Source organism: Glandiceps talaboti, chromosome 4, assembly GCF_964340395.1.
Source record: "Glandiceps talaboti chromosome 4, keGlaTala1.1, whole genome shotgun sequence".
Classification (NCBI taxonomy): Eukaryota; Metazoa; Hemichordata; class Enteropneusta; family Spengelidae; genus Glandiceps; species Glandiceps talaboti.
Window position 1 is genome coordinate 17,311,813 of NC_135552.1, and position 14,298 is coordinate 17,326,110.

General features: G+C 34.5%; 1 protein-coding gene across 1 annotated transcript; it reads right to left on the minus strand.

Annotated features, from left to right (window-relative positions):
* Positions 1 to 835: 835 nt before the first annotated feature.
* Positions 836 to 11,066, minus strand: LOC144433647 (BBSome complex member BBS5-like). Its single transcript, XM_078121991.1, has 8 exons — positions 10,929 to 11,066; positions 10,226 to 10,308; positions 6,675 to 6,918; positions 6,140 to 6,275; positions 5,376 to 5,471; positions 3,988 to 4,050; positions 3,379 to 3,600; positions 836 to 2,090 (listed from the first exon to the last, which is right to left on the minus strand). Exons 1-8 carry the CDS (start codon positions 10,985 to 10,987, stop codon positions 1,953 to 1,955), a joined length of 1,041 nt encoding a protein of 346 aa, XP_077978117.1. The 5' UTR covers positions 10,988 to 11,066; the 3' UTR covers positions 836 to 1,952.
* Between the last annotated feature and the right edge of the window lie 3,232 nt (positions 11,067 to 14,298).

Consider the following 14,298-nt stretch of genomic DNA (forward strand, 5'->3'; position numbering starts at 1 on the left):
GGAACAAGTAAAATGTTTTTTTGATCCTTATTGAAGTCATTCAAGATACCGGGTACATCATTTACAGATTACATTTATGAATTGTACTACCACATTTCCTCACATGATATAGTTTATTTCTGACTGCCTCCATAATCCATGATATTGCTGCTACATACTGAAACAACAACGCAAACTCCATATGTTCCGTTTTCTATATTTATTATTCAAATTATTGGGTTTATCCTATTTATTTTTCTTCACGTTATTTTTGAAAGGCATTCATGTGATTTGACCCTTTAAAGCCTGACCCCCTATATCTAGAGTGTGACTGCATAGAGCTACAGAAACAAAGGGTTAGTTTGTTCGGAAAGGCTAGATTGATAGGGTCACTGGTTTTTGGTTTGCTTTTGTTTGTTTTAACAGGAACAGGCCTCTTTTTAGTATTTAAAATGAAGCTGTTTTATAATTTGATAAATTCTGTTCTAACAACACTGCAGGGCCCTTGCCTGCCATATGATGCACACACATGCACATACATACATACATACATACATACAGCAACAATATATAAAAGGGTGGGCTTAAACTTCAACAAAGTCATTTGAATTTCACACTCAATGTCTATAGTATAAATCTGATTGTATCCACCCATTTTGGTTTATTACTTATATTAATTGGGCAAATTGTTTCTTTCATTCTTGTAGACAAGAGGTCATTATTGGCACCCCTCTTCACTTTGAGTGTGTCCCCATATTTGGTTAAATGCACAATTAATTCAGCCACCTCAAGTATTACATGGATGTCAATACAACATATTTTATTCAAAACAATTTATACTGTTTATTGACAGCTTCACACCATTACACATGACAAAATTATAAAGTCATTTTCTTGTGATATTTACAATACATTTCCATTAGGGCTATAAGCTTGATACATGTACACTCAAATAACATTACATTCTATATCAGTTTCTTGACCACTGTCACCATTGTTAACAGATATCAATACATTCTACATCAGTTTATTGACCACTATCACCATTTTTAAAAGTCGTGTAGTATGCAAGTTTGAGTCTAGAGAATTATTTGTTGGTCAAATTGTTTTACACTACATGAAACTCAACTGTATGATATGTATAGTCCTAATGTTACACCTATGTTGTAAAGACTGTCACAGAATTTATTATCTTTATCAATAAATTTATGAATGTCAACAATATACCTTGGGTGTGTGTGTGTGTGAGAGAGAGAGAGAGACAGAGACAGAGAGAGAGAGAATGCAATACTAAGGTTTGATGCTTCAATTTGCACTATATATATACACATAATTAGTGTAACAGGGGTAGACAGTGTTTCATTCTTTGCTTGGTATATTTTGTTTTGAAGGGTGATACCAGTGTAGAAAATAAATCCTGATAAAAATCAACTATGATTCCATTTAATATTATGAAAGGTTACATTTCCCAAAATATTGTTCCACTGTCACAGAATATGTACCTCAGAACTAAAGTCTGAAACTTTAAACTGTTACTTTATTCAAGAGAATCCAACCAATCCTCAGTTAAATTCCGGGGTCACCATTAGCATACATAATGGCTGCCAAATACTAGCTGTGCTAACGCTGTACAATGTATTGGGAGGGGTGGTGAGAATAAAAGATTGTCTGTTCCCTTGAAAACAAGATGGTGAACCTCTACATTTCTTTTTATTATTTCAGGACCTATCTGTCATATGGCAAAGTTTGGTGAAGTTTGAATAGTATTGATTTTCAAAAAAATTTGGCTCCCAAGGTGCATTGTACCTTAAAGTACAATGCATGTACATTGCATTTTGCTTTAACAGAACTAATAAATATTTTGACTATTGTCACCCCATCTTTTTGTTACATGACTGGTATAAAATTACTCTTTTAATGGTACATATACAGAGGCTAAGACTTTGAGGTAAAGAGTTCAGAATTTAGTACATTCAGGATGACTTGTGGTCAATGACTTCCCATAGTCCTGATAAGGTGAAACCATCTTTCAGCTTCTCTATTGCAAGTCCCAATTCTTCAGAATATACAGGTGGACGGTCTTTTTGTTTGTCTCCATCAGCAAAGTAGGCCTGTATGGGGGAAAAAATCACACTTTTTACTAAAATAGTAACTTCATCTTGTTTTCCACCATACTAAATCATGACATACACAGTATAGTAAATTAGCTCATTCTAAATGGATAAACATCATTTCTTACTGAAATCTTGGTAATATTTTATGTTCTTTTGACACTGATGTGGTACTTTCAACATAATATTTTGTTCTTTTGACACTGATGTGGTACTTTCAACATAATATTTTGTTCTTTTGATACTGATGTGGTACTTTCAATGTAATATTTTGTGTTCTTTTGACACTGATGTGGTATTTTCAACATAATATTTTATTTTATGTTCTTTTGACACTGATGTTACGTATACAGTGGTACTTTCAACACAATTTTATAATAATATACATACAACTATTTTTCTAATGACAATCAACTATTGGTGTTTTCTTAATCCCATTTTTCAAGTGAACTGTTATATCATATTTGGCATGTTAAATTACAGGAAGGTTCATCTCCAAAACACCAATACCTCCACATATGAGCACTCAATTTATTTGGGTTTTTCTGCACTCTAGTTGCCCAGATATTTCTAAATAGTTGAGAGCTAGCACTAATCTTACAAATGTAACCCTTATACCATCACATCAAAATACAATACAATGTTTGAATGAAATTACTTTTTGAATAACAAAAAAAAAACCTGTGCAAATCACTAGAGACTAGCAAATCTGCATATACACAAATATGGTTGATTTCAATAGCTCCTTTTAGGTAATACCCATTTCAGGAGAGTACCCAGTGTACCCACAACTTCCTACCTTTCACAATGATAATTGAGAAACAGCCACAACACAGATTAATAATTTGTTTATCTAGGGACTGCTAGGGAACCCCATCATCCTGATTATCAGTATGTACTTTGTACTTACTATTTGTCTTCATTCAGCCAAGAAAAATACGAGTGACCTTACAGGTGATGTGTTGTCACTACAAGTAACTAGACGAGTAGTCACAAACCCTTAAGGCCATAAGTGAATGAATGAATGAATGAATGAATGAATGAATGAATGAATGAATGAAGAAAAATTTGGGAGAGCAATATAACTATACTTATTCAAGCAATGGTTTACAAAAATTGGGAAAAAATAATGGGCCTTGATTCATATTTCAAGAAACACAGAACCAGTAACGTAGACACTAAATTGCCGTGATATAAATGACTCGGTATATATATCCATATTTTCTGTTCAAACCTGTATTGTGCATGGTATAATCAGTATTGTTCAATAAAACTGTCCTGTACTCACAGCAAAAGCATCTGATTGGTCATCATCATTCACAATCTCTACAGCATCAAAGACTGGTTCTACTGTTAGTTCTTCCAAATGTTGTGGTCTGTCTTCTGTCTCATATTCCACACCAAAGATTGGATTAGCACTGTAAACGCGATGTAGACTCTGGATTTCTTTCACTACTTCTTGGAGTTTCTCTACAGGATCTATTCTGAAGCCTAGTACATAACCACCACTCTATCAAAAAAAAAATAGTAACATAGAATTATCGACTTGAAATGTTCTATGGATTGACTATGTTTAACTTTTCTTGCATTTGTGGAACAATAATTTCAAAACTGTATGCTTTACCTTGAATGTTAATTCAAAAGTTCATTTTGTAAAATTGATAGCTGACCTGAAGGTCATGGTCAAAGCTCATGCATATCTGATAATATAAAATGTATTAATTTTTGCTTAATATTACTGCCATTTGGCCAAATTTATTCAGGTAGCAAAAGTGAGCTGCAATGTATCACCTTCAATCATATCAATCCACTCATTTTCTTTCACAGATTTCTCAGTTGCAAACAATCAACACTAAAGTCATTTTTTCAGCCAAAATTTGCATGGCATGAACCTTACCTGTACTGATGTTTCTAAGACTAAGGCCAGACCAAATTTGGAGTCTCGGATCTTTACAGTCCTCTAAAGACAAAAGAAAAATAAGCAGAACATTAACTTGAGCATTTATTTCACAAAGAATACAACTGATTCATCACTGCTTCCAACTTTGTCTGAAATAAGTGATATTAATAATAATGTGTATTTATAATTTGCCTTTTCTCCTGAGAGTTCAAGGCACTCACAATTATTACCCCTGGCATGGACCATGGTGACACAACAGCCCTTTTATACTTCCTCTACTCTCTGGTGAAAGAAGACTTCAGAAGTGGCTCCAGGCAGTAAACCTGTTTTACCTCACTTGCACAGTTACAGAGAATATAGTCTGTTACAAACAGACAACATACACATCAATCCAAGTTAATATTAATATCAAAATTGTTAATTTGACTTCAAAGTGAGTTCATATAATTCATTATACGTCACCTGTCACCAATCTCGCATTCTGATTGGTCGAGAGCCCTGCAGATACACAGGCGTATTTTTCACCAACAGCCGTATTTTTGCTTGTTGTATCACGTGATCACTGCACGTCCCCTTGTAAACAAATCTAGCAGACAACTAGAAATACAGCTATAACCAGCATTTCCAATGCCAAATTTGTTGTCAACCGAACAAAATATCACCGTTGTATAAATTGTAACAAGTCTTTGAACTGTACTTTTCATGTTACAGGGAAAAAGCCAAAAATTCCACACAGAACGGCGAAAGTCCAGTGACGGCGAACTCGCGGTCGTCACGCGATCGTAAACATGAATTCCTAAATTTATGAAGGATATGAAAATTACCACCACAGAGGGTGCAGTTTTTGCCTAACTAGAACAAGAAAGCATATCACGAACATTTTTGTACATTTAATGGAATACAGTACGCAAAACAAAGACGCACTCATTTTTCAGCTGATGGTTATAAGTTTGAAAATATCGCTGAGTGATATGCAAATAGTAAACAATACGTCATACTACTGAGCAAACGCGCACTCTGATTGGATGATAAAGTTAAGGCTGACGTGTAAACAACCGCATTGCAGTTATCGGAGTGGTGCATGATACTACGCTCAACAGTATAACGCGGAAGTGATTTTATTTTAAAATGAAACAGCATTTTTAGACATTCAAAAATTAATTCATCGTCGCAGGTGACGTATAAGTATGTTATTTGCCAAATACTGTTCCACATCTTGCTGCTCGAGTTAATTTTTCCGGTATAACGGCTCGCCTCCGGCTCTCCGTTATTACCGGAAAAATTACCTCTCGCAGCAAGATATGGAACGGTATTTGGCAAATAACATATACTTACATAGATAAACTTTCCAACAGCAGAGTGAAAGAAAGATGGCTAAAACTTACCATTTGTAAATATGGTACACTGACATTAAAGGTGTCATTCATATTTGCATGCCAAACCAATCGTACATTGGTTATGAAAAATGTTCCAAGGTTACCCTTACAATGAGAGAAAATGAAAATGAAGTTAGTCAACTTGTCTTTATCATTAACATATTTGGTTCTTTGTCTTCACTATATGTAGGTGTCTTTCTCTCTTATATTGAGATTTCTACTAATACTTTACTATCTATAGTGCTAGGAATCTAATGATTTAGGGCCAAATCACAGAAAAGTGAAAGTTACTGAATGTGACAGTGTCTTCAGGAAATGAGCTCTGACACTCTTCCTGTTAAAACACTGTAATACTGTCAAGTATTGTCACAGACAAGTAAGTTTACTCACTGTAACTCGAGACTACCGTTTGGACAATGGGAGAGGGCCCATTGCTCATCTGTGTCTCACTTGTCTGTGGTATTGTAAATATATTTATTTTTAGTAGCGTATGAAAATTTTGGGAGAATGGCAATTAAGGATGTGTGAGGCACACTTCAATTGGACAACAGTACATGGGGAAAGTAGACACTAAAAACTTTAACATTTACATTTAAGTAATGTAGCCAATCGGATCACTGTATTCAGTGCAACTGTTGTTGACACATTTCTCAACAGTGGCAAGTAGAAATATGACCACTCATAAAGGGGACTAATATCCATGGAAAATACTTTTTGCATGTATTCAGCTAAAATAAATCCAGTCCTGAAACACCTACACTTACAGTACTTACCTGGTCACTAGATAAATTCCATACACCATTGACTTTATCATATACTTGTTCCTGTGGTAGAAGTCTTAATTGTTTGTTGTTTATTAGTGCTCCTCTCAACTTTAAGTCACGGTACATCTTGGTTGTCTCGTAAGCACTAAATGGAAACATACAACATACACCATTAGTGTATTCTTAGTTGTCACTGAGCTGAGAATTCAAGCAAGTAAACAATAACTTATTGATTTGTGCACAATATACTCCGAGTCTCACTGCTACTTACATGGGTGCATCAGTTAGCTAGTCCATAGACAATAGAGATATGGCTAGTCACATCAGAACTGAAAACACATATAGTCAAACCTCGTTAGTATGAATACCTTGGGACTAGGTTATTCAGTTCGTTATATCTGTATTTCATTGTAACCGTACTGACACTGGGAGCACTCTTCAACATATCTCTCCTACAATGTAGGCTACTTTGTACATGTACAAGATATATGAATACTAATGGTATGGTGACAAGCTAACCAGTCACACACTGTATAAGACTTACCGATGCACTGCTATAACTGATGTAAATAGTCGAGGACTTCCTGGAACCAGGTTTGTGAATATGAACTCAAATCTGGTATTATTACATCTGGTAAGTATATACAAAGCCTCTGTCTGTCCACGTAACTTGGAATTAGCAACTCTTGTTGTGACATTAACAATACAATTGTAACCTACAGATAAGTTAACTCTTGGTAGGGTCTGTGAATGCCAAATAATTCTTAGGTTGGTGACCAATAAACGACCTGAAAATACAACAAATGAACAAGAAATTTAAATATTAAAACCAGAATGCTAAAACTCAGAAAAGGTCAATTATTGACTTTGGATTAAAATTCCAGTGGTCTCCCTAACACAAAGTGACACGGATACTAAACACTCTCATGGCAAAATGAAACCAATACTCCAAACTACAAAAAATGTATCTGTATGTTTCATTTTATGCAAAGATGATATCAAAACAGATACCAGACCCTAGGTCATGATCTTTTCCTTGACTTCAATCATGGACATTGGAGAGAAATGCCAAATACAAAAGGTGTTACAGGTCTCTGAGCCCCTTGGTAAAAAAAAAAATTCTGAGGAGAACACTCATAAAAACCTTAGGTCATTTGCTACTTTATCAGTACAAATATTTGTTTACTTTGTTTTAACTTTCTCATGAGTCTGTTAGAGTCAACATTTTTAGTAATTATCAATTATACTACCGGTAGTCTGTAAAATACAAGTCGTGCCAGGCCTCAAACTAGTCAAAGTCTAGGGTTGACTTGAGGCATGAGGGTGCCCCCGTCAAGGGGAACCTTATAGAATACAATTATCCATAAACATATATCAATTGTCAATCTGAAGGAAAAAATCCTGTTAATAATGTATGCTAATTTTGTATGGCATAAAAGTACATCAAAGACAGCTTGCCAAATCCACAGACTTTGATAAATAATTAGTCTTGATGTAGCATTTATTACATGTAGTTAAAATGGGGATAATCTATGGTGTGTTAACACTGATTATGATGACATACATACATACATTGTATGTAGGAAATCAAGGTTTGTCAATAGATAGTTATTAGAATTAGGAACGCATAGCCTTGTATCGGGTGATTCAATCAAACACACAACAAAACTGTGCATTACATGTAATGTAATGATTACATTGCCTTGTATGATCAGAAATGTATGTATATGTATATGTAATTGTATTGTACTACTTTTACTTGTGAGCTACATATACAATCGACTTTGAACAATGGTCAAGTTGACAACTTAAAAGAAACATGGAATGAACCAAAGTGTGTCCAGTATAAACATCCCTGTTCAATTACTTAGTTTTGGTGGTCTGTTGATACATGTATAATAAACACTTGTTTCCCATGATGCAAGAACCCAGCCATATGTATTCACAGACTGTAAAATACATCATGTCACTCACCCTCACTGTTGTGTGAGGGTGCCCCATCATGGTGTATCTTACAGACTAATGCATTCACAGCTCACAATTTTTAGTTAAATCATGTGACCTTTGTGAATTTGCTGCTCCATAAAAATAATCTCAAGGTGCATGATATGACAGAACCACAGGACACACGAAAGCAAGTGTGGGTATTTGCACGAAAGCTTGCCATGTTCTCTGCAGCCATACTTTCAAGAGCACAGCAAGAGAAAGTGCAACAGAAACACTGTAATATCAGCACAAGTTCAAAGTACCTACATCAGCACTGGAGTATAATGGAACTTTCTGTTATTACTGTGTTACGCTTACTGTATTAGATAATTAGACAATATTCAAATTATCGCACATGTTGTTTATCGATATTTTGTTCTTTTCAGGTACAGCTAATTCATTTAACTATATTCTATTTTTTAATTGTTAAGACAAGAATGCAAACATCTTTAATTGAACCATGGCCCTTTTACTTTATTTCAGTGTTTACGCCTATTTGGGTCATAGCAGCATTTACATACTTTAATCATTGTCTGTACCCACCTGCTGAGTTATAAGAAGCATCATATTGGGGGTATCCATAACCCATCAGTGCAGAGGATGCAGAAATATACCTTGTTCCTACATAAGTTGACGCGAATCAAGTAGGAAAGCAAGTTTTAGACAGCAAGGGAAATATCTTAAAACTAGCAATCATGAGATGACAGATTGAGGTGAAAATGAAACTTTTAGATTGCTTTAATGCTGCTTACAAATTTTACATAGCCTGTATTAAAGTTTAGATACGGGTTTATATATACATGTAGTAAGGGAAATGTCATGAAACATACATGTAGCAATCATAAGATGATAGATTGCATTGAAAATGTAATATTTATGTCACACCATGAAGACACTGTGATGTATGTAAATAAAAAATGCACTTGGCAATCCAAATTAGTGAGGTAACTTTTTGTGTTCTTTGAAAACTGGTACAAAAAAATGTATAGTTTCCCTTGGCACTGAAATGGTTTTCTTGATGCTGACAAATACAATTGAACAGTGGTATCTACTCTCATGTTTATAATCCTCAGGCTCTTTTTTACACTCAAAGATGATTTTAAGGTATAGGAATTTTTATTGTATTGTATTGTGTTTGTGTTTTTGTATATGGGATTGTTGGCCATCCACTCATGTGTATCCTGTGATAAAGTTTTAATAATCAAAACGGTAGTTCTCGGAATTTTGACATAAAATGATAAAGTACATGTACATTAAAAGTTATTGCCAATATTTAGTCTTGAACATCTACGATGTAGATAGTGTACATCTTAAAATACTAGGAATGCAAGGTGTGTGTGAATACTATCACACGGTATTGACATAACAGCTACAGTATGTGTGAACACTATCACTCTATGACATTAAGCAGCTATGTGTGAACCCTCGCATTATATGAAAATACAGCTATGTGGGAACACTATCACAGTTGTATGATGTAGTGATGTGTGAACACTATCACACTATAACATTAAGCAGCTGTGTGAACCCTCGCATTATATGAAAATACAGCTATGTGTGAACAATCACATTATTTGAAAATACAGCTATGTGTGAACAATCACATTATTTGAAAATACAGCTATGTGGGAACACTATCACAGTTGTATGATGTAATGATGTGTAAACACTATCACACTATGACATTAAGCGGCTATGTGTAAACACTCACATTATATGAAAATACAGCTATGTGTAAACACTCACATTATTAGAAAATACAGCTATGTGGGAACACTATCACAGTTGTATGATGTAGTGATGTGTAAACACTTCACTGTATGACATTATAGCTATATGTGAACACAGTGTGAACATGTGCACATGCTGCAGTTATGTGGGATGTGAACACTATCACACTGTATCACTGTATGACATTACAGTTATATGGGAACACTATTACACTCTATGGCATGACAGCTATGTGTGAACACATCAAACTGTAAAAAAAAAGTGTATGGACATTACAGCTATGTATGAACACCATCACACTGTATGATGTACAACTATATGTGAACACACACATGTACAATACTGTGTTAACAGTCAGTGACATATCTTAGTACCTACCTCTGTCTCCATTATTGCCTTTTGTATCTTCCACAGAATCCAATTTGTCTATAAGTGTTTCACCAGAACGAGTTTTCATCTGCCTAAAGTGAAGAAAAAAGATTAAATTGCACATGCCTTTATGAAATAAAACTCATCAGCAACTATTATATGTTCATATCTTTGTCTGTAGTGACAAGAGCCCTTTTATAACTCATACTTCCTTCACCTGGTCACAGTTATGAAACCCATCTATGATCTAAGAATAAAATATATCTATGGGGAACCCTGAGGCCTCCTAAACAAAAACATACAAAGTACGTTCAGGTAACGAGCATTACGTGTAAGTACATCATTATTCGGTATATCAGTATGTTAAATTTACACCACTACTAACAGAGACAGACACTTTTGTGGAATAATCAAGTAAATTTACTTTTGATTCAGAGCCTATGATTATGAATGTCCCCGTCGAGAATTGCTATAGTTAGTACGAGGATTTCAACCACAGTGTTACATTTCTTTCCTATATTTTGCGTTTTTACTCGCAATTCTGTTTACATAACTTGTTATAATTTATAAATACCAATTTTAGTTAAATGTGTACGTTTCTGTGGTAACTAACAGTGTTACTGTTAGTGAACCATTGATGTTGAATGGCTAGAAATTTTAGTCTGTGTGCAAATATAATGATATCAGATATAAAATTGAATCAATTACTTACTGGGGACTTATATCAAAACGGACATCTCTGTCCTCCCATAGTGCGTCAAACGTCGACATGGTATTGCAAACAGAAGACAATCACAAAGTAATAACATCAACAACATATATTCATCGAGTGTAGGTCGCCATCTTAGCCTGTCAAATATTTCCCAGCGTACATCACGAAGGCGCTGCCTCTTGAGGGCGCACTTGATAGACGTTTCATCGATGAGATCGAAAGCTAGGGATACAGCATATAGGATTATTTGCGAGGGGGAGGGGGTCGTTCCACTTGAAAATGTCAGTCAAAAATTTAGGATTACTATACACTGCAATAGCAGTCGCTTCTGCTTGTGTTTATAGACCATGTAGGATAAATCATATTGATATAGTGTGTGGAATGCTAAAATAAATGTGACTGCTTTATCACAAGTTTGTGTTTAATACATGTCATAACAATTTACATCAACGATGAAATTCAAATCTTACACAGAAGTTATGCAAAATTCACTCAGAACTTTATTGTCAAATATTAATCAGTAATATGAAAATTATGCAAATCAGTAATGGGACTGTTTATAGTTTTATATTGATAAAAAGAACAGAAAAAAATTACATTTCTATCAAGAAATTACGTATTGTGTCTTTAATCGACATTCTTGTATTTGCTGTTAAATCACATTAGGATTTCTGAATATCACAAACTCTATCCGTGACAAATCATCCTTAATATTTTGACATTGGGGTTTTTTGATTCCCAATACTTTAAAACTAATATGTACATATCCACTTCATAGTGATATTGTTGACAATATTGTACATTTATATTGTAAAAAAATTTAAAAAATAACCAAAACTTTACAGACAGATCATACTGTACATATTCAAAAATAAAACAATAATTTTAGTTATAAACCTGAAAACCATAGCTTCTGAACTATGGATGACACATTGTACATATCTGCTTCTGCAAAAGTTGAGTTTGGCGTATTTTCACCTCGCCGTAACTTTAACTAGAGTCCACCATTTTATACACTGTAAAAATGTAAACCTCAACTGACATCTCAAATTTCACAAAAAGATGAATTCTTATGTGCTTTAAATGACCATAGTAAAACGAGGCAAAGTCTTTGTGTAACGGTCCATTCCAGAATTTTCGGTAGAAATAGGGGTAATTTGACCCAGAAGTTGAAGCTGACCTGGTTTGACTGCACTGGTGACCTTCCCATGCATGCTTTCACAGCAAACAGAAAAACATGGGAGTGCAACGAAGTACAAAAAAGATTTTCAATTCTGATTGAGAATGAAATAGTGATGAGATCGTATGAATTTATCTCGGTGAATTCTCCAGCATGATTACCCGTTGATGGCGTGATGAGATCTTACGGCCAACACAGCATGCAATGTCAGGGGTTAAAAATTCTTGTCAAAATCTATTAGACCAGGACTAGTGGAAATTGAAATCTACTAGTCCTGCTTGGAAATCTACTATTTAGTTCCTTATAAAGTCTGTTTACGTATGTACGTGGTGGTGGTGGTGGGGGGGGGGGGGGGGGGTTAGTGAATTATTCTACTCGTCTAATTATCCAATAATGCAACCTAAATACTTTAATGCCATGCACTTATTTCAAAGTGTGGTGCCATTTCTATAACCAGGTATGAGGAGAGCTACATGCAAAGAAATTAAGCAATGACAGGTTCTATCACAATCTGATTAAAATCCGATGTAGATGTCGGCTAATCATTCATTGTTAATTTACCTCTGTATTTTTGCTTGAATTGACCTTCATGATACATGTTTACATTTTCGTCTTGATGGCCGCCTCTTTGCTCTATCAGTGCAATTCCACTGATTTTATATGTAACATTCCTGACATCTACTCTACAAATGAAATACACAGATACACTAACCCTACTGCAACTATTTTCTTTGTCCTCATTGACTAAATAACACAATTATTTATAACTATTTAACTGTTAAATTGTAATAAATTCTTTTATGACACGTTTCTTTGGTGGTACACAGTCAATTCATCATCATGACTGTCATCATTTCCAACAGCAATGCTATGAAATCCTCGGTCAGGCTATTTTTTGATGAATACAAAACAAATATCTTCATTGTTCTTTTTTATGCATATATGAAGACACATCGTTTAATTTTCCACTATTTTTACTAACTCATTAACTCATTCACTATTTTACTGACTCCTCAACTTATTCACCATTCTTAACCCCTATCCAATCACAGCATACCCAATCCCTAAATACACCACTAAAATGTTTCACAGATAGAAACATTACTTTTATTACAGACAAGGAAGGCTTTTATAAATAATCTATTTACTAAAGGTTATGTCTAAATGCTACAAATGCAACACTTATAGGCAATTATTGCATAGAAGCTTTAAAAAAAAAACTTTTTGGCAAATCGAGATGTATATGTACCTTAGGGACAATCGCACACATGTCATACAAGCTCAGTAAGTGAACTCTGTTCCCTTAGGGGGAGGGAGTCTGGCATCAATGCGATTGCTGAACTTCATTTTCGCACTTTTAACCAAACTTTCACGCCTTTAATGATAACAGCTTCTGTATTTACTACTGAGATGTTGATAAGTAGCTTCCCGTAGTATTTTGAGGTGTTTTACCATCATCTCAGTGAACAGGTTCATAAGGCTGGAACTTCATGTTTACTATCATGTTTTTACACATATCATGGTTTACATCGTATATAAATGTTTGATGTCACACTTGTAAACGTTTGTTTGTCCAACATTTTGCGATCATCCCTTAGAGTTATTAATTGATCAATATGCAGAAGTGCCTAACTTTCTAGAATACTATTGTCTTTAAATGCATTCTAATTCCTATTTTGAACACAAAAAACTAAGTTTGAATGTGGAAAAAAAATACTCTTCTCTGTACTTGAGATTATTTGTATAAGTATGTCTAATAGCAGTGTTAATTTTTGGGGTGACCTTTCTAATAAAAAACACTTGTTGCACACTATCAGCTGTATTAGGCCAAACCAAAAAAATGTGTGGTTCCAATAATGCCCAATTTCGAAATAGGGTGGGTAGGTAGAATTTTTTTCTTTTAAATCATCAATGTGATAGCACTTTCTGAACGATACACAGAAGACGTCGTGTGATACGCTGTATTCTGCCATGTTGTTTTTTATCATATGAGGCGATGACTTCTTAAATCTCACTATTTCTTCCGCGACTTTGCAATTTTTTTCAATTTTTCAATAATTTTTTTTTGATTTACCTAAAAAAAAAGTTTAAGGTCGGCAATGAAATACTAGGTTGAGTCAGGTTACCGGAACTAAACATTTTTTTTTTGGCTTTACAAACTTTCACAGTAATAACAGCATTTTGTTATGC